The 27,754-nt window shown below is 44.3% G+C and overlaps 1 protein-coding gene across 1 annotated transcript; it reads right to left on the bottom strand.

The window, feature by feature from the left end:
* LOC306934051 (uncharacterized protein) lies at positions 1-27,754 on the bottom strand. The gene is made up of 8 exons (XM_079516490.1): positions 27,669-27,754; positions 24,663-25,784; positions 22,440-22,700; positions 21,305-21,470; positions 9,484-9,551; positions 8,778-8,883; positions 8,095-8,123; positions 1-1,655 (listed from the first exon to the last, which is right to left on the bottom strand). The coding sequence occupies exons 2-8, from the start codon at positions 25,773-25,775 to the stop codon at positions 6-8; spliced, it is 3,393 nt and encodes a 1,130-aa protein (XP_079372616.1). The 5' UTR covers positions 25,776-25,784; positions 27,669-27,754; the 3' UTR covers positions 1-5.

Raw genomic sequence — 27,754 nt, 5'->3', positions numbered from 1 at the left:
TTAGTCTAATCTGTGTGATTGACAGGAGATATGATCAGAGGAGCAGAGTTTTCACCATTTCTACTAAAACATGGACTGAAGTATGGATAGAGTTTCTCAGTGAAGGTGCAGCCAGTGAAAGAGTAGAGGTGAACTCTGGTCTCCACGTCATAAAAGGAGACCAGACCCTCCTCATAATCCACAAACACTCCCACTTTCTGGAGCTCCTCTCTTACAGGGAGGAGGTCAGCAGGGCCAGCAAGAGCCTTGTACTCATTTCCATTCCTCAACCATATAGTCCAGTAACCATCGTTTGGACTTGGTGTGCCTCCCTTCCTGTTGATGGACTCTCTGGCCACTCCTATTGTCCAGGCAGTCTTCCCTCCAACCTGAACTTCATGGTAAAACCTTCCTGAGGAGAAGCTTTGTTTTCCTAAGACATCGGCATATAGAGAGAATCTCTCTGGGTTGTCTGGGAGTTTCTTCTTTATGTTTCCACAAGTCACTTGTTTTCCATCCTCAGACAGGATGAGTTTAGGATGTGCTGTATCAGGGTCCAGAGTTACATCCACCTCATATTGCTGGATCCTCCTCAGCTCAGCATCATGCAGGTTCTTCTGTATCTCTTGACTGAGTGTCTTCTCAAGCTGAGCCACAGCTGTCCTCAATGTCCCCACATGTGAAGACTGATGGACATTGACCTTTGTCCAGTCCTTGGTGGGTGGAGGGGAGTTGATGGATGTGAAGTTCTGGAGGAGGTGGAGGTGGTCTTCAGTGTGTAAGAGCTGCTTCAGCTCAGAGCTTCTCTTCTCTAACTCTGTGATTTCTTGTTGCAGCTCTTTGATGAAGCCTTCAGCCTGTTTCTCTGTTGTTTTCTGCTTCTCTTCGATCCCATCAATGAGCTCAGCCTGGCTTCTCTCAATACAGCTGATCAGAGCAGTGAAGACCTGCACACTGTCTGCTGTCTCTCTGTCTGCATCTTTCTTACTGAGCTCTACTGAGTGTCTGACCTCCTGAATCCTCACTTGTCTCTCCTGGATCATCTGCTGAACTTCAGCCTTTGTCTTTCCCAGCTCAGCCTTCTTTCCTTCATAGGCCTCTTTCAGAGATACAGTTATATGTAACTTGTGGTCTGACTCAGTGCAGAACTGACAGATGCACATGTGGTCAGTCTTACAGAACAGCTCCAGAGGTCTGTCATGTTTCTTACACAGAATGTCTTCCAGGTTCTTCACAGGGTCGATTAGTTTGTGTCGTTTTAACCCTGCGAGTCTCAGGTGAGGCTCCAGGTGAGCGTCACAGTAGGAGGTCAGACACACCAGGCAGGACTTCAGGGCTTTGGGTTTGGTCTCAGTACAGACGTCACAGGAGACTTCATCTGGTTCAGCAGGTTCTGGGTTTGTGCTGGAAGTTTGTCTCTGCTGCTTTGACTTCCTGAACTGATCGGCCATCTCAGAGAGGACTTTATTAACAGACAATTTTGGTCTCATATTGAAGGTTTCTTTACATAGAGGACACTGATACACATCACTAGTGTCCCAGTAATGTGTGATACAGGTGTTGCAGTAGTTGTGTCCACATGGAGTGCTGATTGGATCAGTGAACACATCCAGACAGATAGAACACAGGAACTGCTCTTCAGACAGGAGAATGCTGGCAGACGCCATTTCTACACACTGAAAATAAAAAGTGAAACAATTTTAGTTAGATGCTACTTCTCACAGGTATCCGAGTATCTGACTAATTACCTAAAAAAAGTGATTGACACCCACAGCCACAATACTAGAGGGAGCTAGAACAACGATCTGGTACCACACACTTAAAAATAGGTAAATTCTCCTTCTACAGCACTGACACCCAAGTGTGGAATGCCCTGACCCCCTCCCTCAAAAATGCAGATCACTGGGCGTCCTTTAAAACAGGCCTGAAAATTTGAAAATCCAGCAGGCCAAAGGGAGAGGAAATGATCACTTCTCCTTTAGACAGGTGATTATCAATAGGCCAAAGATTATTTTCTTTTGTATAGCACCTTTAATGACATCAAATGCAGTCCAAAGTGCTTTACATAAAAAAGAGATCAATAAAAGAAAAATAACGTTAATAATATTAAACCATTAAAAACAATAAGATCAAAAACATGATCAAGAACACAATTTAAAGGGATAGTTCAGATTTGTTTTAACTTAATCTGTATGAAATACTTGCCATTAATATAGTGGTTGCAACTGTATTAATTGATTGCCCGAGTCCCGTGGTGGGAGTTCTGCTCTGGTTTTGGTCAATATTAAGTAGTTCCGGTCATTTTGTGTGGGGCACTGGGGCCACGCAGTAAAAGTAAATTAATTCACAAAACTAACATAATTTGTATTGCTGACCTATTTCTAAAATATTAGCGCAACTTTCGTTCAACTTTGACCCCTCTATCACATGGAACTAATTTTTGGGCGTATTGATATGGACACAAAAAACATAGTTCCGTGTGATAGAGGGGTAAAAAATTAAATACACTTTTAAAATAATTACAGACTCACAAATCTCACACCTGTTCATTCACTTTCACATTTAACCACACAGACTAGCTGTCACCTATTTAGATAGATAGTAGATACACACTTCAATAAGGAACCACACATACTCTACCTATTGAAAGATAATATACTAATGTACATTTACAGGTAAAGCTAGAGTAAAACGTGGGTCTTTGCTTTTAAAGCTATATGTGGTCGTGACTCGTTACCTGTCTCACGTAATGGGAGCTTGTTCCAGGCCAAATTGGTCTATAAAAGCAGAAAGATGCTTCCGCATGTTTTTTATAATTCATTGTTGGCACCTCGAGGAGGCCAGCAGCACTTAGATGACCTAAGGAGACGGGTTGTGCAGACTAAATGATAGTAGATTTTAGATTTGCTTTTTACGTTATTGGATTCTTGGATAGGCTATTGCATTTTAGATTATAAGTTTTATATAAATCAACAAAATAATAATTCAGTGTTTTTAATGGCGCCCTGTCTGTTTAAACCTGTGATCAGACTGAAAGGTTGAATAAACATAAAACTGTGTTGGAACATATTTGGGCAGGCAACAAGAAACATAGGAATTAATTAAGGTGCTACACAATTTATACCTCAAAAACAATTAAAGGTATTTTTTAATCCTAAAGGTTACCGGGAGCCAGTGATCTTAAATATGTTAAAACTGGAGGAATGTGTTATTTGAGTAAGGCAGAGACAGACAGACAGACAGACAGACAGACAGACACACACACACACACACACACACACACACACACACACACACACACACACACACACACACACAGTCACAGTCACACACACACACACACACACACACACACGCACACACACACACACACACACACACACACACACACACACACACACACACACACTTACACACACACACTTACACACACTGCACAGGGATCAATGACTGTAGGTGCTGCCACACGGTCAAAAGAGCTGCGCACGTTCTCGGCTGCGCGTAGCTTAAAGCTTGAGTTTTTAGACAGCTGGTGGATGGAAATTAAGCTCCACCTCCGCGGAATTCTTGCGCGACGGCCAGATTCCCGGAAACGCTCTCCTCCGCTCAAGTCTTCGGCGGAGGTGGAGCTTCTTTTCCATCCACCAGCTGTCTAAAAACTCGGAATTTAAGCTGCGCGCAGCTTAAGAAGTGCGCAGCTTAAGAAAGTTTTGCGCTATGGTGTGGAGACGGTGTCACCGTCTCCACACCATAGCGCAAAACTTTCTTAAGCTGCGCACTTCTTAAGCTGCGCGCAGCTTAAAGCTTGAGTTTTTAGACAGCTGGTAGATGGAAATTAAGCTCCACCTCCGCGGAAGACTTGAGCGGAGGAGAGCGTTTCCGGGAATCTGGCCGTCGCGCAAGTATTCGGCGGAGGTGGAGCTTAATTTCCATCCACCAGCTGTCTAAAAACTCAAGCTTTAAGCTACGCGCAGCCGAGAACGTGCGCAGCTCTTTTGACCGTGTGGCAGCACCTTGTGTCACCGTCTCCACACCATAGCGCAAAACTTTCTTAAGCTGCGCACTTCTTAAGCTGCGCGCAGCTTAAAGCTTGAGTTTTTAGACAGCTGGTGGATGGAAATTAAGCTCCACCTCCGCGGAAGACTTGAGCGGAGGAGAGCGTTTCCGGGAATCTGGCCGTCGCGCAAGTATTCGGCGGAGGTGGAGCTTAATTTCCATCCACCAGCTGTCTAAAAACTCAAGCTTTAAGCTACGCGCAGCCGAGAACGTGCGCAGCTCTTTTGACCGTGTGGCAGCACCTAGCGTGAGTGCTGTGCTTGTCCATGCAAAGTAATCAATCGCACACACGCAGCCGCACGCAGTGCGCACGCATGCGCATGACAGACGCACACGCACACACGTCACACGCACAGCAGCTCAGCTGAAATCATAAAAACGGACTAATATAGCTTAATTAATTAAATTTAGGAAATAATTTGGGAAAGTGAAAAACGGGCTTATGATGGTCATGTGAGGAAATCAGGATTAGAGTTTAATAGACAGACTGACTGACAGAGGCAGGTTTCCTTGTTAGGATAAATCATGAACTAAATGCAGTAGGCCTACTTACCAATGTTTAAGTTGTCGGTATGTGTGTAAAACGTCTTGTTGAAAGGTTTTGTAGACTTTTGTTGAAAGGTTCTGTCTTCTGTAGACTCAGAGAGTATAGCCTAGTAAGCCTACTAGAGACTCTATACTATTAGAGAGTGTCGCTGCCACCAAACTTTTATCTGTTAACTTTCGTTTCTCCAGATTTCATTTCATTCCATTTCCTCACTGAGGAACTGTAGCTGTTAACCCTTTACTGCCACCTGCTGGACAACAACTCAGAATGTGTACACAACCATTTCAGAACCCCAGCATCTAAAATTCCAGCCAGGGAACATTATCCAATCTACAGTGGTGGAAAAACTACTCACATGTTTATATTAAGTAAAAGTATCAATACTGCAATGGAGAACTACTCTGTTACAAGTGAGTATAAGTCCAGAATTCCAAAGTTACATGAGTTAAAGTACAAAAGTATTGGCATCAACGTGTACTTAAAGTACCAAAAGTAAAAGTAGGCTACTCGTTGTGAAGAATGTCCCATTATAAGATTTCAAAATTGAAAATAGTCGATCTAAAAGCTCACAATGCGTCACATCCCGACGTGAGCTTGTAGATCGGCTATTTTCAAATGGCCAAAATGTTTGGTCTACCGTCTAGGGTTGAAGACTGAAGTGGTTACTGTATGTTTTGTTATAATAATCTGAATCTACAAAGTAACTAGTAACTAAAGTTTTCAAATGAATGTAGTGGAGTAAAAGTACAATATTTGGATCCGAGATGTCGTGGAGTAGAAGTTAAAGTATTGGAAATTGGAAATACTCAATACAGACTCAACTCAGTTCCAGTTTGCTAAGTGTAAAAGCCTGGCCCTGACCTCCTAGCTGGGAACATTATATTTGCTCTATAGAAAGATGAAATAAATGTATCTGCCGCTAGACATATTTAATTATTCATATCATGGGCACAGTTTAGTTACAGTACGGTAACAGGATAGGTGGGCAGATTGGGCACCAAGGAAGAGTGGGCACCTCTCTGTTAAATTGGCTATTTTTCCCCAAAATATATAAAAAGTTTGTTTTTAAGAAAAGTATACTTTGCATGATTAGAAGAACATGCTTTAACATTAGACAATTAAGGTCTAATATTTCTACAGCTGCTACAAAACCTGTATATCCAGTCATGTTGGGGCTTAAACAATAAGTTCAAGGATAAAATTAAGTCTGATAATGATGTACGGTGAAGTGTACAGTATGTACAGTATGGGAAAGTGGTGGGGGGGGGACTTTAACTTTTTAACAGGGGCCAGTTTCAAATTGCAGCAACCCATAGGTGCTCTTTGAGAGCAGAGCGGTCTTGAAGGAGTCTAGGGATTCACATCTCTTAACGGCTGTTGGTAGCTTAGATGGTTTAATGACCCAAGTGTTACCAGGAAGGACATTTCAAGTTCTAGGAATACACTGTGTCAGTCTGTGAGACACGAGGGGCTCCATTTTCGTCACCGCTAAACCCCTTATCCCTAAACTTCTTTACCTTTTTTTTTTTTTTTTTACTATTTTGCAAAACATTTTTGAATAGTTAAAATGGCCAGTCTACAAGCTCACGTGTCAATGTAGATTGGCTAGTTTAACTATTAAAAAATGTTTTTCCAAAATAGTAAAAAAGAAAAAGGCAAAGCAGTTTAGGGATAAGGGGTTTAGCGGTGACGAAAATGGAGCCTGAGGTCTCTGCACAACAATAATAAATAAAGAACAGTCTGGACACTGGATAATCTCCCCATGAACATTTATTGTAAAATCCACCAAATATAACAATATTGTATTTTCCATTGTTTCAAACATCAAAATTTTCCTCACTAGAAAATCCCAGACATGCTGTCACAATTCCACATGAGATGAACACCAACATAAAATGTATACTAATTATATGAAGGTCATCAATGTGCCTAATCGCAATTTTTTTGCAACATGTTGTACCCCAGAACCCCCAAAGTCTTAACGTATACCCTCTATACTTGAAAACAGACCTGAGTTGGCACTGTACTTGGTGCACTCTTTTTCACCCCTTCTACACAAAATACCTCCACCAATTTTTTTGCATAATCAATGGTTTCCTTGTTGATTTATTTTCTAAAATAGCAGAAATAGCAGATCTACCAGCTTGCAACACGTGACATGTTGTAAGCTGTCTTCGGTGAACATTCCCCCAGAATAAGGATGCTAGGGTTCAAGTGGTTATAATGTCTGCATTGAGAGAACAATTCACAGATTTTACAGTCATATGAACATTATGTACAATAACTGATGTATTTTGTCTGTCTGCTATGATTGATAACATCATAGATTACTACTGTACATAAGAGACAATAACATAATCACTGTATTCCTGTTTGCACTTAAATGTTATAGTATATTAGTACAAGACTTGACAAGTGACAACATTATGTTTTAGTCCTGGTAGATATCAAACTTGCACATGAACAACAATGTAGAGTTAAACTTAAAACTGAATGCCATAAAATCAAATATAACTAGAAAAAGTGCCCCTCAGGGCACAGGTCTCCACCAGGCCAGGTCAGGTTGTGGCCTCCTGGTGGCGCTATAATAGGCCAATGTGAAAAGGGTGCCATTTCTTCTTACGCCTTGGATGGCAATTGGATGATTTGAGGCATTTTGTTCAAAAAATGTGTTTTGCAAAAATCCACCTGTTGGTGGCGCTATAACAGGCCAATGTGAAAAGGGTGGGATATATTCCTCAGCCTAGTAGGAAAGTCCGTGAAAGATTTCAAGTAAATTGCACGCTGCGTTCATGATTTGAGGCTTTTTGTTCAAAACGGGCCAATCCTGCGTGTGTGTGTGTGTGTGTGTGTGTGTGTGTGTGTGTGTGTGTGTGTAGAAATGTCTTAGCTGGTCTGGCCAGTAATTGAGATCAAGCCTTTGTTTTACGAAGTCATTCCCAAGTTTTCCCATGATTGTTTGCAAGTCGCATTAAAGTCACTTTTCAGTCTTAAGTCTTATGTCTTAAGGTCAGAGACAACTTATGAGAATTTCATTACACATCCCTAACAAGCAAGACAGAAGCAAGGCAGCCAAGAGTATCCCTGTAGACATTAAGATTCACAAATAAACATTGAGCTGTCCAATAAGGCAGGAATAGCAACTTGCAAAATAAATAATTATTTCTGTTTGGGGTTAGATTTGTCTCTTTGCACTATGATTAAGTACACTTCATGAGGCCTGCCATCGATTGTACAATGCATTTGGGTTTCAAAGTAAAGAGTTTTAAGTAGGCAGTATATTAGTAAAAAATAATAAACAATCTAATTTTGCTTGAAGTTAGGGCTTCGTCAGGAGAGGACATGGCGGAACACAAACAAATCAACAAGCTGACGCGGAGAACAAAGACCCTGAGTATCTCACTTGACTTTCAAAAACAAGTGAGCCATGGACACAAAAGGCCCCCTGTTCGCCGCTTGCAAGCCAAACACAAACCCGGGAGCGTTCAGATTCGGCTCAGCGCTGCTGCGACCAGAAAACACTGTGGCTCGCTGTTGATTCCTGTGAGGGATCGAGCAGTCAAAGCTTAAGGATAACACAGGTTTCCAAACTCAAAGTTGGTTTAATTTCAAAAAGTGACAAATCATTAACAAAAGATTTCAACAAAAGTTGTAGGGCCCATAAGAGGTCAACATAATATAACTCAAATGAAAATAACGTGGAACCAAACAGGAAATGAACTCCACTAACAGACCTGCTCAAATGACATGACATGGAGACTTATATAGTGGTGGACCAAACCAATAAACACACAAAGGGGTGCACAGCAATCAGAGCCAACTGGAATCACTAAACAATCCCACTTCCCCCCTTCTCAATCCCGTATGTTGGTATGGTCCTCTGCATCACAGCTGACTCCACCCCCTGCCCCATATGTTGCCATTTCAGGAACTAAATAAAGAACAGAATTAGTACAACAGTGCATATTGTCACCAAGCCTAATACTGATTGTGTTTTATGCATTATAATATAATATAATCATTGCAAATGTCAATACTAGAGGTTAGAGTACAATGCAAATGTGAGTGTGGGTTAGATGAGTCTCATCTCACTGTGGGGCTGGGATCACAGCCCTCACAATTCCCCAACGCTCAGAAATGCACAGATTCAAGCGACCAATGTGTTGTAGTGAATTAAACAGTGCCACAAACTCACCTGGCATAACGTCACAGATGGGGACGAGGCGAGTGTGCTCCAAGCTGGCGAAGTTACACAGCAGTTTCCCGTCGAACACACCGTCCCAGTCCCCGATTGGATTGTCCTGGAAGAGTTGGAGAAAGAGACGTAGTGTGACCCTCGCAGCAGGCGTTCCTCATCTCGCTACCCCCCCCCCCCCCCCCCACAAAAAACATGTATACAAGTCTGATCAAGATCGCTCAGCACTAGTGTCAGCCTGCCATGGCACCATCATTACTCAGTTCCTCCCCCAGGCTTAAAAAAAAAATCAGTAAAAGATAATGCTGTCTCTCTACCCATCTATTCAAACATGGTGTATTGGCTAGATTCCTAGCACTGCCAAAACATCCCAGCTCCTCTTATCCACTCCACGTAAGCGATGGAACCTCATGCCACCCAACATGCACCTCTCCCTCTGCAAACGCAGCTACCACAGTTTACCGCTCTCCTAGTTTGAGGCTCCTCTCTCCACTGGGACCACGCTTGTGTGTGTGTGTGTGTACGAGGCTGGCCGGTGCTGCTGCTGTAGTAGTAGCTATCTAGAAAAGGCAGGGCGAGGATGGGGAGCTGTGGAGTGAAGCAGAGCAGTGGGCTCTCCTCCTAGGCTGCCCGCTGGCCCCCTGCCACATCGTTGGGTCATACAGTGCTCAAGTCTTTACCTCACTCCCCGCGTGACTTGCCTTGCCTCCGTGTGGGAGGGAGGCTCAGATGCTGCGAGTGGGCAGAAGCTGCTGCTGCTGCTGCTGATTTCAGCTGCGAACGGCCAGCAGTCAAATGTCTCACTTATATGTACTGTATATTGTGAATCTTTTTGCTATGACTAGGCATCTTAAAACTGGAAATAAAGGAATAGCCAGCATTTCAGCACTGCACTGAGCGCTGAGGATGGCCCATCTGTGTCCGTTGTCTGTTCGCCAGAGGTAATAAACCATGTGAAAAGGACATATATTGTTTGCTGGCAATTCCTTTATTTCCACTTGCACCTATAAGAATACTCTTCTAATGTGGAGTGTTACAGGTTTTCTGCTTCTGCAGTTTCTCTTCCTCTCATCTTAAAACTCCAGCCTGGAAAAACTAAGCAAGCGTAAATGCCAGCTGCACATGCCCGCAAAACACTTCTAACCTTTTCACCGGTGTACCGCTACCAACTTCTCTGCACCGGAACCCTTTGGTCTAAGCAGGTGCGTGGATTAGCTCGATACTCCAATCCAATCGAACAAAACAGATTCACTCTGCTTTGATGTTGAGTTCGCTTTCCATGAATTTGTGAAGAAACAAAAATGCCTGGACTACCAATATGTGCTTTCTTCACCCAGGCTGGACAATAACCTGTCTGATGAGAAATATTTTATTTGTAATAATATCAGGGCTTGGGATTTCACAAATGCTAAGACTCTGGCTACAGTCAATGTATTCTGTAACCTCAGATTCTTGTGCTAACAAGATACTAAAGATGAGCCAACAGCAGTAACTTTAACATCAATTTACATCATTACCGGTACGTCAAGGAAAGAATAAGGAAAGGGTAATGGCTAAGGGCAAGCCTTCAAATGCTAGTCTGATCCTTCTATGATGAATAGTTTAGAAGTGATGTACGATCCTGCATTGATCAATAACTGAACTTCTTGACCTTCACTTTTGAATACCAAAGTGCACTTTATAACATTTTGAGTTGGTAAATATATAGCCTGTATACCATGTATTGTGCCTTGTTACTGGTCCCCCAGACAGACTCTCAGTTTTGTCACCTTTGTTGTCTCGTTTTGTATTCGTATACTGTACTGTACTCATTGTACTGTCTTCACCGTGGTCCAAGATACATATACATAATTATGTTTAGGACATTTCTGCCAGGATTCTGCATGGCAGAACATTAGGTTTTATGGCCTTGTGTTGTAATTTGACAGTGATATAGGTATTACAGAAAAGGTGACATAGAGACAACCTCATTACAAGAGTTGTACAATCACTCTTTTGGCTCAACTAATAGAGGGTATGCACATGACATCATCATAATACCCGGAAGTTATGTGAGAACGCCTATTGAGTGGCAAAAAAAATACTTTCTGGCCTTGACAGCACATACAAGCAAACAGAAAAGTCCTATCTGATTGCAATAAACAATGTTAAACTCACTTTGCCACTCGATTTGCAACTCGATTTGTCCCTCACTTAATGCATGCACATATCCTGTATACATTGACTGCAGTGAGATTGCTATAGAACATTGACTTGACTCAAGTTAGGTTTTACTAGGCACAACACCTGCATGGAATTACATCTGGGATTAGGCCTGTCACAATTATTACATAATCGCCTAATCGCCAATTATTTGAGATAATCGCATCATTTCCATGTTGAAAAACGTTCATATATCTTCTAACATTTTCAAAAATAGTGGAAATAGCAGATCTGCAACCTCAAAACGCATCACACCGTGACATGTTTTGAGCTTGTAGATCAGCTAGTTACACAATTCATATGAACTACAAAGTTATGAAATGATGTAAGTTATTTGTCACATCTGCCCTGTATTAGAGGGTAGCAGGGGTCCATAAAATTGGACCCGGTCCGAAACGGGACCGGCTTCGTCAGTTACATCAGGGGTTCTCAACGTTTTTGGCCGGGGACCCCCGGAAATGCTTTGGCAATGTCTCGGGACCCCCGCCCCGCCCCCTCCCGACCCCCAATATAAATTGACTGCTACAATAACCTTAAACCATTTTGGGCGGGAACCCCTTTTGGTGTTTTAAGCATTGTTATAATTTAGCTATTGAAAAATAGCAGATCTACAAGCTCATAGCGCGCCACCGAGTGGCGCGCTATGAACTTGTAGGTCTGCTATTTTTGAAAAATCGTGAAAATAAAATTTAAAAAACCCCTTTTTTTTTTCTTTTTTTCTTTTTTTTTTTTTGAAAATAATTTGGGGACCCCCTAAATAATTTGGCGACCCCCCGAGGGGTCGCGACCCACGGGTTGAGAACCCCTGAGTTACATGACATGAGACTGCTCTCTATGAGCGACGTGCACCCCGCATCTCGAGACAGCGCAGCAGAGGGTTGCATAATATTAATGCATTTTAGCGCACCGACATTCTTACCAGAGCAACAAAACTGTCCCACATTGCTCGCTTTGATTTGTAGTCGTCTCCACCAGCCGAAGGCATGGGGAGAGGTTTTTTGCTTTGCGTTTTACCTCGCTCGCTCAAGGGGTGTGTGTGTGTGTGTGTGTGTGTGTGTGTGTGTGTGCTGTCGGGATTGGGGTGAGAGTAGAGAGAGAGAGAGAGAGAGACGGCACATCGAGAAGCATGACGAGAGAAAGAGAGAGCGAGAGAGACGAGACCCAGCCCTCATCTTTAACTCTGTTCAACAGACATGGACTTTAGAATGTAATAATTACAACACACGCATGTCTATTTTTTAAACCTATTTTTAAAGTTGAAGGGGGTTATAAAGCTCGGATCCTCACGGATAATTTCGAGTAACTGCATTTCAGACGATCCAAACGAGACCCGTGGCAATTTGGAATGGATCCGACCCTGCCCGAGGGACAAGTCTGGGCCCGAACCGGCTCGGTTCTTGGTATTCAGTTCCGGGTGGACCCGTGCTGCCCTCTACCCTGTATGCACCTTTTTTACAAAGCTTAAAAGTGAAACAGAATAACGTTCAACTACAGAAACACAATCAAATTGTTAATCGCAATTATTTGACACAATTAACCGTAGCAGCTTTTAAAACTGTTCACTTGGTGCTAGCGAAAGAACTTCATCAAAAACCTTACAGCGCTGACTTGGACTTCAGCAATGTGGTCAAAACTAACAATTAGAGGTGACTCCCCCATCTCTACCACTTTCCCATTCTCTCTTCCTCCCTTTCTCTCTCGCTCTCCCCGACACGTTTTCTGTGTCACCACTTCTCTCCTGCTCGTCTCTTAATCCCTCCTCTCACCATGTCGACGCCTACGTACATTACATTACATTACAGTCATTTAGCAGACGCTTTTATCCAAAGCGACTTACAATAAGTGTATTCAACATAGGTAGGGAACAAAAACTACTAATCACCAGAAGTCTTTAGTGCATTTTCTGCAAAAACAAGCAACCAAGAGTATACCTAGCGCTAAGGTAAAAGTGCAATATATCAGCTACCTATTTCCTTAACCGGATGAGACAAAATAGCTAAATCAAATGAGCATGAGCTAAAACAATTAAGTGTATCGACTAAACAAGATCCAATAAACAATACAACAATAGAAAACAAACGTTCGTACAACTAGTTAACAACAAGTAGGTCAGGCAGAGAGGAAGGGTAGTGTTTCCTGAAGAGGTGGGTTTTCAACCTGCGGCGAAATATGGGCAGTGACTCTGCTGTCCTAACATCAGTGGGGAGTTCATTCCACCACTGTGGGGCCAGAACAGAAAAGAGTCGTGACCGTGTGGATCGGCCAGAAGGACCCTTGAGTGACGAGGCAATCAGTCGCCCCGAGGTGGCAGACCGAAGTGGTCGGGCAGGGGTGTAGGCATCGACCATAGCCCGGAGATAGGAAGGAGCTGTTCCTTTCACTGCCCTATAGGCTAACACCAGGGTTTTGAACTGGATGCGGGCCGCTACGGGGAGCCAGTGTAGAGAACGGAGAAGGATGGTTGTGTGGGAGAACTTGGGGCGGTTGAACACCAGACGAGCCGCAGCTTTCTGAACAAGCTCCAGAGGTCTGATGGCAGATGCCGGAGCACCAGCAAGGAGGGAGTTGCAGTAGTCCAGGCGGGAGATGACGAGAGCCTGGATGAGCACCTGGGCTGCCTTCTCCGTGAGGAAGGGGCGAATCCTCCTGATGTTGTAGAGGAGGAATCTGCAGGACCTTGTCACTGATGCGATGTTTGCCGAGAACGTCAGTTGATCGTCCAGGGTCACACCCAGATTTTTCGCAGTCCGAGTTGAGGTCACCACAGCATTATCAATGGTGATGGCCATGTCTCGGTGCGGACAGCCCTTCCCCGGGAGGAACATCAGCTCGGTCTTGTCCAGGTTGAGCTTCAGGTGGTTTGTCGACATCCACGCCGAGATGTCAGCCAGACAAGCAGCAATGCGTGCCTCCACTTGGGTATCAGAGGGGGGGAATGAGAGGATCAGCTGGGTGTCATCGGCATAGCAGTGGTAGGAAAAGCCATGGGAGTGGATGACAGCACCCAGAGATGTAGTGTAGAGAGAGAAAAGAAGAGGACCCAGAACCGAGCCTTGGGGAACCCCAGTTGTGAGCCTGTGTGGTTCTGACACAGACCCTCTCAGCATCACCTGGTAGGAGCGACCCGTCAGGTAGGATGCAAACAGGGAGAGTGCAGAGCCTGAGACACCCATCCCCTCGAGGGTGGAGAGGAGGATCTGATGGTTCACCGTGTCGAACGCTGCAGACAGGTCCAGGAGTATCAGGACGGAGGAGAGAGAGTTCGCTCTAGCGGCATGGAGCGACTCCGTCACTGCCAGCAGGGCAGTCTCTGTCGAGTGACCCACTTTGAAACCAGACTGGTTGGAGTCCAGGAGGTTGTTCTGGTGGAGATAGGAGGACAGTTGTTTAAAGACAGCACGTTCGAGAGTTTTAGATAGGAAGGATAGAAGGGAAACCGGTCTGTAGTTCTTGATCTCAGAGGGGTCAAGTGTCGGTTTCTTCAGGAGGGGGGTGACTCTGGCAGTCTTGAAAGTAGAGGGAAAGTAGCCAGATGTCAGAGAGGTGTTAATAAGGTGGGTTAAGAAGGGAAGAAGTTCAGGTGCAATAGACTGCAACAGAGTGGTTGGGACCGGGTCCAGAGAGCATGAGGTGGGGCGACTAGAGGTAACAAGGAGAAGGACCTCGTTAGGGGAGAGGGGAGAGAAGTGGGATAGAGAGGGGATGGGGGGGGGAAGAGGAGTAGATGAAGGTAGAGAGGGGGGGGTGGCAGGCAGACGGGTGTGGGCAGTGCGCAGGGCACCAGCCGGGGGAGGAGGGAAGGAGGATCGGATATCGTTCACCTTCTTGTCAAAGAAGTTGGCGAAATCGTCAGGGAGGAGGGACGAGGAGGGAGGAGGGGGTGGTGGTTGTAGGAGAGAGGAGAAAGTTTCAAAGAGTTTTTTAGGGTTGGAAGCAGAAGCCTGAATTTTAGTGCAGAAAAAAGCAGCTTTAGCAGCTGATAGAGAGGAGGAAAAAGTAGAAATGAGAGATTGGAAGGTGAGAAGGTCCTCCGGGAGGTTGCCCTTTCTCCATTTGCGCTCAGCCGCTCTCAGGCTCCGTCTCTCAGTCCGCACTGAGTCCGACAACCAGGGGGCAGGTGGAGTTTGGCGTGCAGGCCTGGTGGTGAGGGGACAGAGATGGTCGAGAGAAGAGGATAGAGTAGAGAAAAGAAGATCTGTGGCGGTATCAGGGGATAGAAGAGCAAAGGATTCAGGGGCAGGGAGAGCAGAGAGAACAGAAGAGGAAAGATCAGTGGAGGAAAGTGAGCGAAGATTGTGACGTGAGGAAATCATGTGGGTAGGGAGGGGCTGTGAGGGGGGAGAGGAGAGAGAGAGAGAGTAGGACATGAAGTAGTGATCAGAGAGTTTCTTACCCTTTTCACTGGAAAGAGGAGTGACAGACAGGTTAGCAATAGAGCAGCCTCTGGTGAAGATCAGGTCCAGTTGGTTGCCCGCCTCATGGGTAGGAGGAGATGGGGAAAGAACTAGGTCAAAGGCGGCGAGAAACGAAAGTAGTGGGTCTAGCTGCTTCTCAGTCGGGAGGTTGAAGTCACCCAGAAGGATGAATCCAGAGCCATCGACAGGGAAGTGGGAGACTAGATGGTCCAGCTCCTCCAGGAAGCCACCAGCAGGGCCCGGTGGGCGATAAACAGCTGCAATGGTGAGCTTGACTGGATGAGAAACAGTGACCACATGAAATTCAAATGAGGTAGGAGAGAATAGTGACAGTGAAACAGGGGAGTATTTCCATTTTCTGGAAATGAGCAGACCAACCCCACCACCTGTCCGCACGGCTCTGGGAGTGTGAGAGAAAGCGTACACATCTGACAGAGCCGCGGGCGTAGCAGTGTTTTCTGGTCTGATCCAGGTCTCAGTCAGAGCAAGAAAGTTAAGGGAGAGCAAGGATGCGTAAGCTGAGATGAAAGCAGATTTGCCTTCCACCACAGCCGAGTGGCAATTCCAAAGCCCTCCCGTTACCACTTGCTCGACGTGAGTTGAAAGAGTAGGATAGATGAGATTAGTTGTGTCGCGACATCTGGGTGTAACCCAGTGTTTGTGCGACCGCCAGGAAGAAGAGAGGACAGGAATAGGAAGAAAACACATTGTAGATCACTAAACATATACTACAATACACTACTATATCTATCACACTACTATATATGTCACTAATCAATGCTACAGCTTGTCGTTCAGAGTCGGACTTTGACAAAGTCGCCTGTCGCCTTTGTTCGCCTGGCCTTCGTTTGCTGGACGCCGCTTAACAGCTGACGCTTTCACCTGGTGGTATAAGGCCAATCCAACTGATTGCTAATCGTCTGCCAGGAGTGCTGGCTAAAGCACTCACTTCACACTTCCCAAGGAAATCAAGTGGCCTATACTACTTATCAAGTGGCCTATTACAGGGTGAAACTAATTAAACTAGTCTACTAGCCTACTGTTTGAACACAAACAATACAACTATAAACTACTGACTACTACACAAGCTAATAATATACTACTAATACAAAAGCACTTAGAGTTACACTAACAGCAGTTTGCTAAAATACAGAATAATGCTACTTACTCAACTAGACAGGTCAGGAGGTCTGTTCACTTCAAATGTTGGTTATACACAGTAGTAGCCCAGGCTCTCGTTGCCGGGCAGCAGGTCACAGAAGATGATGGTGCCCCTCTCGGGGCCCTCACGGGTCTGCACCAGCACCCGCGAGTTGATCTCCAGCCGTGGGAAGTCCTGCTCCTCCTGATCCACCAGATTGACATGGTCCACCTCCAGCTCGCCCAGCTCCTCCTCCTCGTCCTCCTCGTCCTCCCACAGCTCCAGCTTGTCCAGGGCCACGAACACGCCGCACTCCTCCTCGCAGCGGAAGAGCTGGCGGCCCTGGTAGGAGCCCTCCGTGAAGCCCTGGCCCCGGCCCTCCTCCTGGTGATGGACATGATACCAATGTGAAGAGTGAAGAGATGAGATGAAAAACGATGGCACAAGGTGATAAGACAAGGGGGAAAGCAAAACAAAGACAAAGCTAAATGCATTTTACATTACATTTGAAATAAAATGGACATTTGTGGCACACCGGCAGTCAGTTTACAACAATAATAAAAACAACATTACAGAAAATACACAAATGCATTAATACGATATAAAATGCATTCCCATAACGCAGCAACAGTGACCATGGGCCGTGGGGATTAGGTGGTCGAACTATTCGAACAGTGTGATTGTGAAAGAGACGACAAGTGAAAGAGTTATTGTCATTAACAAACAGTGACACCTGCCAGATTGCTGTCATAACAGGAACATGCTACTGTATAATAGTGACTTTTGGAGTGATACGATGCAATTCACTGTATAGTTTCAACGTACAGATTATTTATTTCATATGACGATATGATGATGATAGGTTCTTATATACACCTATGATCTTAGATTACCATTTCTATGCATTTGATGTATAGAAATGGTATAATTACCTCGTGTTTACCTTGCTAGTGGCCCTGGTAGGAGCCCAGGGCCGCCAGCAACAGAGCACTGATAAATTGCTCTGGATTAAGAGTGTCTGCTAAATGCCTAAATTGAACATTGTATATTCATCAATTTCTTCACTGCCTGGTAACAATTGTACATTTAAACTTCTATTTATGGACAGACTAAAGACTACATACAATAGTCATAGACCGTGCAAGTGCCTTGTCTAAGCCCATTTATTTGATAAATTATTATTAATTATTTGTTTTATCTGTTACCGTGTTTCAGTCTTACTGCTGCTACTATGACACACTTGCACACTTGAGCCAATAGTACTGTCAGTGTCAGGATCAATAAAATGATTATCTTTGTTTATCTTACCTTATCTATCTCAAAGAGCTTTACAGTGCGTCACATTCATCCATTCTCACTTGCTCACCGGGAGCAGTTAAGGGTTCAGTGTCTCAGTCAAGGACACTTTGACATGAAGCCAGGAATCGAACCAGAAACCTTCCCGTTCCAACTTCCCAGACGGCTGCTCTACCTCCTGAGCCACTGCCGCCCACAGGTCTGGTCTATGAGTACAAGGGTTGATTCATGCAGTTGGCATCGCACAACTTGCTGCATGTGTAGCTGTACCTGACCAATGTGACCATACGTGCCAGACACAAAGTAATAATAACCATTTAAGGGATGTTCACAGACAGGACCGAAACTACTGTGCTTTATATAAATAGTTAGGCATTTAGCTTATGCTCTTATCCACAGCACCTTAAAAGTGCAATCTGCGATTGCAATAGCTGCAATATTGCATTTTGTATAGATCCTATAATGACCATGAAAGAGGAAACTGTGTGCGTGCGTGCGTGCGTGCGTGCGTGCGTGCGTGCACAAATCTGTGTTTCACTTGGAAACATTGGTTGAATAGAATAGACTCAGTTCAGTCCAAAGAGGAAAGAGGATAGGGCTGGGCAATATATCGATGGATATTGTGATATGAGACGAGATGGGGGTTGACACCAAGGTCTCAGAAGCACTTGCCCGTCGGGCAAGTACATGGTATACAGTACTTGCCCTCAGGTCATGGCCACTTGCCCCCCAAAAATATTGTTAATTACCGTTCATTTTAACTTTTAGAATATATTAATGCTTTTTTGTAAGGATTTTTTTACTGAATAAAAACAGCACTATAACATGAAAGTATAGCCTTACAAATGCAAATGCATGGTAGGGAAACATTTTCATGGCAAGGACCCCGAAATGTACACTTATTAGCCCACAGACCCCAATTTGAAAAGATAAGATAATTTCAAGGACCCCCAGTTTGACATGCACCACATGGACAGCCGCACAGGTGCTCCCAAATATATTTTTAAGTCGCACAGATAAAAATTTCAGGTGCATTTGCGACCAGCAACTTTGAGCCCTGGCTTGAGAAAACTCATGGCTTTTGCAACGTGGTGATATTGTGAGCTTGTAGCTGTTTTCACTGGAGCACGTGCCGTAGCCACTTCACGCTCAGTGTGTGTGGTGGGGGGGGGGGAGGGACTTGGTAGAGAGATAGGGAGAGACGCAGAGCGCTCTGACCATGTTCAATACAGTTATATCTTGTGTTGTGTTTATAGTGAACTGAAGACGGTTGCATCCCCACTCATAATGTGCACTAGCCTGGCTAATAAGCCAGACTAATATCACACAACACTGTCGCGGTATATTAGTCTGGGCTGGCTCCACTTGGATTTCATTTCCCGGGGGGCGGGTTCAAACATTTTCTCTTTGACGCAATTGGTCAGAGCTACTGTCAGTCAAAGGTCTCAAGCATTGAACGTCACTGTACCAAAGCCCGCCCATATTGCATACCGTGTCCCGATTGGCCCGACCTGTTCTCGGTTGTAGGAAAGAGGCGTGCTACTGAGCCTCGCCAGACCCTAATCCGCTGGCAGGCAATTTTTTTTTTGCCAACGGCTGCTTCGGTCTGGTTTATTAACCAGGCTAAATGTGCACCTGCCCGGTCGGGCAACCTGCTAGCAAACTTCACCTGCTCTACCATTGTATTTACCTGCAGGCGGGCAGGTGTTAGTGTCAAACCCCTGGATGTCTTCTGGGATTGGGGATATTGTTATATGGCATACCGTATCATAGGTTTGTCTTTTCCTGGTGTTAATCACATATGCCTTATTGTATACTTTGATATTACAAACATTTTCAAAAACAGCTAAATTAACAGCTTTTACAATATCACAACACGATGCAATATGACACGTTGTGAGGTTGTTAAAAAACAAAATGTAATAACACTGTATATTATTAAGGTTGTGTCTATAATGCATTATAAGAGTATTTATAATGCATTATAATTCCATTAGGCATTTATAACACTCGTTATAATGTTTATAATCATGAATAACAACTTATGAGTTGTAAGTGCTGGTCAGCTCAGCGCACATTATATAACTACCCACATTATATGGCCCACACCAGACATTTAGATCAGGGGTTCTCAACGTTTTTGGCCGGGGACCCCCAGAAATGCTTTGGCAATGTCTCGGGACCCCCGCCCCGCCCCCTCCCGACCCCCAATATAAATTGACTGCTACAATAACCTTAACCCATTTTGGGCGGGAACCCCTTTTGGTGTTTTAAGCATTATGTTATAATTTAGCTATTGAAAAATAGCAGATCTAGCTCATAGCGCGCCACCGAGTGGCGCACTACGAGCTTGTAGGTCTGCTATTTTTGAAAAATCGTGAAAAAAAAACAAACATTTTTTTTTCTTTTTTTTTTAAAATAATTTGGGGACCCCCTAAAATAATTTGGCGACCCCCCGAGGGGTCGCGACCAACGGGTTGAGAACCCCTGATTTAGATTATGAAAAATGACTAAAGTTAAATGCCAGGGCATTGCTCAATTATCATCACATAAATCAGCAGTTGGAGAAGAAGAATGTGCAGTGCCGATTATACTGAGCAAGAGTTGAGTTGCATGTGTCCAAGCAGCAGCCCACTCATGGAGCCTACAGCCTCCATTCTGTGAGAGAAACCCAACATTGTGCTACAATAAGCAACGCTTTGTTATGTCAGAGCTTTACCCCCGTCTGCATAGTATGTTGCATGACAGACTTGAATGATGACAGTTTGCACTGTGACAAAAGACAGCTGGATGGCATGATACAAATTAATATATGCATCCAACAAGTCTGATTGGGATGATGAGATCCGGAACCGGAGGCATCAGAAGAAGCAGCTTCGACATTGAGGAACAGGAATCGGTTCCATCACATTTGGAACTGTTTTTGGAACCAGTTTTATCACACTGTCAGAGAGGTGGACTTCACGTCTGCTACAGTATACAATTACAATACCGGAGGTTCTCAAACTTTTACGACCTTCACGACTCACAAATCATTTAAAGATGGAGTGCCGTGATTTTTTTCCACCCTAAAACATGATCATCAGGTATTATTATTATACATTATTTGTTAAAATGTCATTTTTATGTGGACACGCCCACCATTAAGTATGCCTGGTTTGCCTGGTGGGTGATGGGTGGTGATCCACCTGAACTGAAGCCGCACCCACAGCTGTTTGTGTATGATACGTGATACGTATCAATCGTGAGGTTGTTGGCAATACCCAGCCCTAATGTGAATGACATAAACAAACAACACAGGTACAGTACGCGTGACAAGAGAGGGTTCTCACTCACCAGCAGCTCCACGCCAAACCAGATCCCAGAGAGAGCCCTGTCGGGAAGCAGTGAGCCCTTGAAGCGAACCACCCCAGGCAGCGGCTCGTCACCGGACCGCAGCTGCACACGCACCTTGGAGCCGCAGTCGATGTCACGTGCGCGTTCCAGCCGCGGCTTGTTGCGCAGCAGGGCATAGCGCTCCTCGCAGTTGGTGATGGGGAAGAGCAGCTCGGCCAGCTTCTCGTCCAGCTCCAGAACGTCGCGCTCGTCCAGGCTGAGCACCACGTTGGTCTTGTTGAGGATGCGGAGGCTCCGCTTGCCCTTAATAATAATAAGAATCTTTATTGTCCAGAAGGATATTCGTCTTCACAGGTCTGTTCAAACACCCACATCAAAACAACACAACACCAAGACAATACAAAAACATGAGGCCCCCACTGTATACAGAACCATCTTATCAGCTTACAGTTTGTTTATTGCCGCAATGGCTGAGGGGACAAAACTCGAGATGGCATGAGGTCATCGTACCAAAACCTAACGTTCTCACGGAAGACAGTTTACCCGCTGCTATATTATTATATCACAACATAATGTTATATCATTGACCTAAATGGCATTATTTCAACAATGATAGTATGATAGTATTTAAAAAAGGATTAGGCTTATGTCTTTTTTCAGAAATTACTTTGGAATGTGGAAAACTTTAGTTAAACATGCAGAGTGACGCATTGCTTTACCTGGGTAACATCATCTTCTGATACAGTACTTGAATGTTTTGACATGAAATAATAATCCTGTACCGTCACCGTGTAGTGTTTTGTTTCATTTAGCACGAATTACGATCTTTATAAAATAGGCTGCAGCTGTTGTCCGCTGCTGCTGTTTGCTGAGGCTGATTACACATGAACGCTAAAGATACCAAGGATTGGACAGTGATGACACTGTTATGCTACGCAACACGGAAGTAACACGGACTCGAAGCCCTTTATAAATCAGTCACTGACGCGTCTGCTGACGAATCCTTGGTATTTTCATTCGACCGGACAGTCAACTTTTCACCGCAGTTTGGAAAATCCTGGTGACGGTCGTGAAAACTTGGGATTCCCTTCTCGCGTACCAGTGACACATGTCCGGTGGTTGGGAACCTCTGTTGTAAAGTATGGTATGTCTTTGTAAGTTGTTTGTATTTTATATATATATATTATATATATACACACATGCAGAAGAGTACAATGGAGCAGGTTGAATAATGCTTTTGTACAATAGTAATAACAGAAGATGAGGGGCAACCTTGCTGGGTGGCAGTGTGCGTCCCAGGTTGTTGCGCTTCTGGCAGGCCTGGCCCAGGCTGCCGCGCGGGACCCGCAGGGTCTTCTGGGGGGGCTTCTCCACCGTGCACTCCTTCACCACCATGAAGAAGCGCCAGTCCTCCCGGAAGCCCCCGCTGGGCTTCTCCTGGCTCCACAGCGACGACGAGCTCATGGCTGCATGCTCCACGTAGGGATGGGCGGGCGGGGGGTTCACGTCGTCAAGGCAAGCTTGACCTGTGGTCTAAGAGAGGGAGGGGTTTGTCCATAACGTGTTCAAATATAATGTCTATGTTTGCCAGTGAATCACTGTTTGCTTATTTATATCCATACATTTTCCCTTATAAAACCTGCACTATCCACATGTTTCACACAGATTTAATTTCTTTGCTAAATAGTCACTGTATTGATTTTAAATCATTGTATCGTATGTCCATAATCAACCAATATCATCCATCATCATGTATCGTATTATCAACCATGTATCATGATACTTATCGTATTGCTGTTAAAATGTATCGTTACACCCCTACCTTCAATCATTTGGCAGTCAAGTAAGTAAAATAAGTCCAAAGACTAGAAAAAGTGCCCTTCTGGGCACAGGTCTCCACCAGGAGACCTGTGTGTATGTGTGTGTGTGTGTGTGTGTGTGTGTGTGTGTGTGTGTGACGCGGCTTGGCCTGTTGTAGCGCCACCATGAGGCTGATTTGAAAACTGTCTGTGGCATTTCTTCCAAAGCCTAGTGGGAATATGCATGCACAGTTTCACCACAATCGGACGCTGCGTTGAGTAGTTGTGGCGATTTGTACAAAACGGGTACAAAGCGGGCTACTCCTGAAAAGTTTAGAAGTCAATCGTAGCCAATGAGGGTGGATTATGAGAAATCAAACAAACCCGTCTTGATCACATGACTATGGAGAGCATGTGTACCGATTTGCGTGAAATTTGGATAAAATCTGAAGGAGTAATATTAGAAAATGTGTTTTACATATGTCGGCCTCCTGGTGGCGCTATAAAGAGCAGATGTGAAAAATTCCAGGCAAAGGTTTTTCCTTGGCCTCTAGGGAGTTGGCATACAAAGTTATCCACAGATCCGTGCAGTTAGAGGTAAAAACACTTTTCGGCCAGTTATAGCACCACCATGAGGCTGAGTTGAAAATGTTCATGTGGCATTTCCTCCTCTGCCTAGTGGGAATGTGCGTGCACAATTTCACGGAAATAACACGATGTGTTCATGATTTGCAGCATTTTGTTTGAAAATGAGCACTCCTGCGAACTTTGGAAGCCAATCTTAGCCAATCAGGATGGAGTCGGAGAAATCTGAAAGACCCGTTTCGTTGAATGGCTATAGAGAGACTGTGTACCAATTTGCGTGATGTTTGGACAAAATCTGTAGGTGTACTGTCCAAAAACTTGTTTTGCACAAAGCGGCCTCCTGGTGGCGCTATAACAGGCCGTTGTGGAAATTTTTGGGCAGAGGTTCATCGTTGGCATCCAGGGAGTGTGTGTGCAAAATGTGGCATTGACCGGGTTAACGGTGCCGGAGATTAGCTGTTCACAGACGGAAGGACGGAAGGACGGACGGACACACACACACACACACGGACGGACGGACGGAGTGCAAAACATACTCTCTCCCCATGCCTTCGGCCTACACACACACACACACACACACACACACACACGGACGGACGGACGGACGGAGTGCAAAACATACTCTCTCCCCATGCCTTCGGCCTGGTGGAGACAATAATAATCTAGTCCTTGTACCGAGAAAGAAAATAAGACATGCTAAACAGACAGGAATATATTTTAAACTAAATAATCTTAAGAAAAAAGTATTTGGCTACAGCAGAGCTGCGCTGATATAAATGGCAAGGAATGCGCTTCAAGGACAGTGTCTGGGAGCTGGCAAACTGCATATCCACAAAGATAAACTCCGTCATCTGGCTTTGAGCAGGATCCATCTACATAAACATTCTGTCCTGATTCAAATGGAACTGTAGATAAGTCTATTCTAGCTGCTGAACTGGACGAATCAAGGCGAATATTTAAATTCAAGTCTGAACGCACCTTTCGTTTATGTATTCAATTCATATGAAAAAATAATAACAAAATTCAATATCACAAAAAAACCCACTATGTACAGAGTGGAAGAAGAAAAAAGGGAGGGGTTTGCTGTATCAGCATCCAGAGTTACATCCACCTCATATAGCTGGATCCTCCTCAGCTCAGCATCATGCAGGTTCTTCTCCATCTCCTGACTGAGTGTCTTCTCCAGCTGAGCCACAGCTGTCTTCACAGTCCCCACAGCTGTCCTCACAGTCCCTGCATGTGAAGACTGATGTACATTGACCTTTGTCCAGTCCTTGGTGGGTGGAGGGATGTTGATGGATGTGAAGTTCTGGAGGAGGTGGAGGTGGTCTTCAGTGTGTAAGAGCTGCTTCAGCTCAGAGCTTCTCTTCTCTAACTCTGTGATTTCTTGTTGCAGCTCTTTGATGAAGCCTTCAGCCTGTTTCTCTGTTGTTTTCTGCTTCTCTTCAATCACATCAATGAGCTCAGCCTGGCTTCTCTCAATACAGCTGATCAGAGCAGTGAAGACCTGCACACTGACAGCTACGACTGTATCCGCATCTTTCTTACCGAGCTCCACTGAGCGTCTGACCTCCTGAATCTTCACTTGTCTCTCCTGGATCATCTGCTGAACTTCAGCCTCTGTCTTTCCCAGCTCAGCCTTCTTTCCTCCATAGGCCTCTTTCAGAGATACAGTTCTATGTAACTTGTGGTCTGACTCAGTGCAGAACTGACAGATGCACATGTGGTCAGTCTTACAGAACAGCTCCAGAGGTCTGTCATGTTTCTTACACAGAATGTCTTCCAGGTTCTTCACAGGGTCGATTAGTTTGTGTCGTTTTAACCCCGGGAGTTTCAGGTGAGGCTCCAGGTGAGTGTCACAGTAGGAGGTCAGACACACCAGGCAGGACTTCAGGGCTTTGAGTTTGGTCTCAGTACAGACGTCACAGGAGACTTCTGGTTCAGCAGGTTCTGGGTTTGTGCTGGAAGTTTGTCTCTGCTGCTTTGACTTCCTGAACTGATCGGCCATCTCAGAGAGGACTTTATTAACAGAGAATTCTGGTCTATTACAGAAGGTTTTGTTACAAAGTGGACACTGACACACATCACTAGTGTTCCAGTAATGTGTGATGCAGGTGTTGCAGTAGTTGTGTCCACATGGAGTGGTGATTGGATCAGTGAACACGTCCAGACAGATAGAACACAGGAACTGCTCTTCAGACAGGAGACTGCTGGCAGACGCCATTTCTACACACTGAAAATAAAAAGTGAAACAATTTTAGTTGGATGCTACTTCTCACAGGTATCCGAGTCTCTGACTAATTACCTAAAAAAAAGTGATTGACACCCACAGCCACAATACTAGAGGGAGCTAGAACAACGATCTGGTACCACACACTTAGGTAGGTAAATTCTCCTTCTACAGCACTGCCACCCAAGTGTGGAATGCCCTGACGTCCTCCCTAAAAAATCCAGATCACTGGGCGTCCTTTAAAACAGGCCTGAAAAAGTGAAAATCCACCTTTCAGCAGGCCAAAGGGAGAGGAAAGGATCACTTCTCCTTTAGACAGGTGATTATCAATAGGCCAAAGATTATTTTCTTTTGTATAGCACATTTAATGACATCAAATGCAGTCCAAAGTGCTTTACATAAAAAAGAGATCAATAAAAGAAAAATAACGTTAATAATATTAAACCAGATTAAAAACAATAAGATCAAAAACATGATCAAGAACACAATTTAAAGGGATAGTTCAGATTTGTTTTAACTTAAGCTGTATGAAATACTTGCCATTAATATAGTGGTTGCAACTGTATTAATCGATTGCCCGAGTCCCGTGGTGGGAGTTCTGCTCTGGTTTTGGTCAATATTAAGTAGTTCCGGTCATTTTGTGTGGGGCACTGGGGCCACGCAGTAAAAGTAAATTAATTCACAAAACTAACATAATTTGTATTGTTGACCTATTTCTAAAATATTAGCGCAACTTTCGTTCAACTTTGACCCCTCTATCACATGGAACTATTTTTTGGGCGTAGTGATATGGACACAAAAAACATAGTTCTGTGTGATAGAGGGGTAAAAAATGAAATACACTTTTAGAAGAATTACAGACTCACAAATCTCACACCTGTTCATTCACTTTCACATTTAACCACACAGACTACCTCAATAAGGAACCACACATACTTTACCTATTGAAAGATAATATACTAATGTACATTTACAGGTAAAGCTAGAGTAAAAAGTGGGTCTTTGCTTTTAAAGCTATATGTGGTCATCACGTAATGGGAGCTTGTTCCAAGCCAAATTGGTCTATAAAAGCAGAAAGATACTTCCACATGTTTTTTATAATTCATTGTTGGCACCTCGAGGAGGCCAGCGGCACTTAGATGACCTAAGGAGACGGGTTGTGCAGACTCTTAAATGATAGTAGATTTTAGATTCGCTTTTTACGTTATTGGATTCTTGGATAGGCTATTGCATTTTAGATTAGAAGTTTTATATAAATCAACAAAATAATGCAGTGTTTTAATGGCACCCTGTCTGTTTAAACCTGTGATCAGGCTGAAAGGTTGAATAAACATAAAACTGTGTTGGAACATATTTGGGCAGGCAACAAGAAACATAGGAATTAATTAAGGTGCTACACAATTTATACCTCGTATTTTTTAATCCTAAAGGTTACCGGGAGCCAGTGATCTTAAATATGTTAAAACTGGAGGAATGTGTTATTTGAGTAAGGCAGAGGGGCGGGCAGACAGACAGACAGACACACACACACACACACACACACACACACACACTGCACAGGGATCAATGTCTGTGTGTGAGTGCTGTGCTTGTCCATGCAAAGTAATCAATCGCACACACGCAGCCGCGCGCATGACAGACGCACACGCACACACGTCTCTCTCACACACACACACACACACACACACACTGCACACAGCAGCTCAGCTGAAATCATAAAAACGGACTAATATAGCTTAATTAATTAAATTTAGGCTAAATAATTTGGGAAAGTGAAAAACGGGCTTATGATGGGTTGTCATGTGAGGGATCAGGATTAGAGTTTAATAGACAGACGGACTGACAGAGGCAGGTTTCCTTAAATCATTAACTAAATGCAGTACTTACCAGTGTTTAAGTTGTCGGTATGTGTGTAAAACGTCTTGTTGAAAGGTTTTGTAGACTTTTGTTGAAAGGTTCTGTCTTCTGTAGAC

The sequence above is a fragment of the Electrona antarctica genome (assembly GCF_951216825.1).
Source record: "Electrona antarctica genome assembly, chromosome: 2".
In the NCBI taxonomy this organism is placed as follows: domain Eukaryota; kingdom Metazoa; phylum Chordata; class Actinopteri; order Myctophiformes; family Myctophidae; genus Electrona; species Electrona antarctica.
This window is presented reverse-complemented; position numbering and strand designations above follow the sequence as displayed.

Bases quoted from the DNA above. Each gene is read 5' to 3' on its own strand.
- LOC306934051 (XM_079516490.1), bottom strand. From the start codon at position 25,775: ATGGCGTCTGCCAGCAGTCTCCTGTCTGAAGAGCAGTTCCTGTGTTCT. The intron at 21,471-22,439 runs GTTGCCCCTCAT...ATTATTATTAAG, and splicing joins GCACACTGCCACCCAGCAAG to GGCAAGCGGAGCCTCCGCAT. The intron at 8,884-9,483 runs GCAAGGCAAGTC...CAACTCTTCCAG, and splicing joins AGCCTCCCTCCCACACGGAG to GACAATCCAATCGGGGACTG.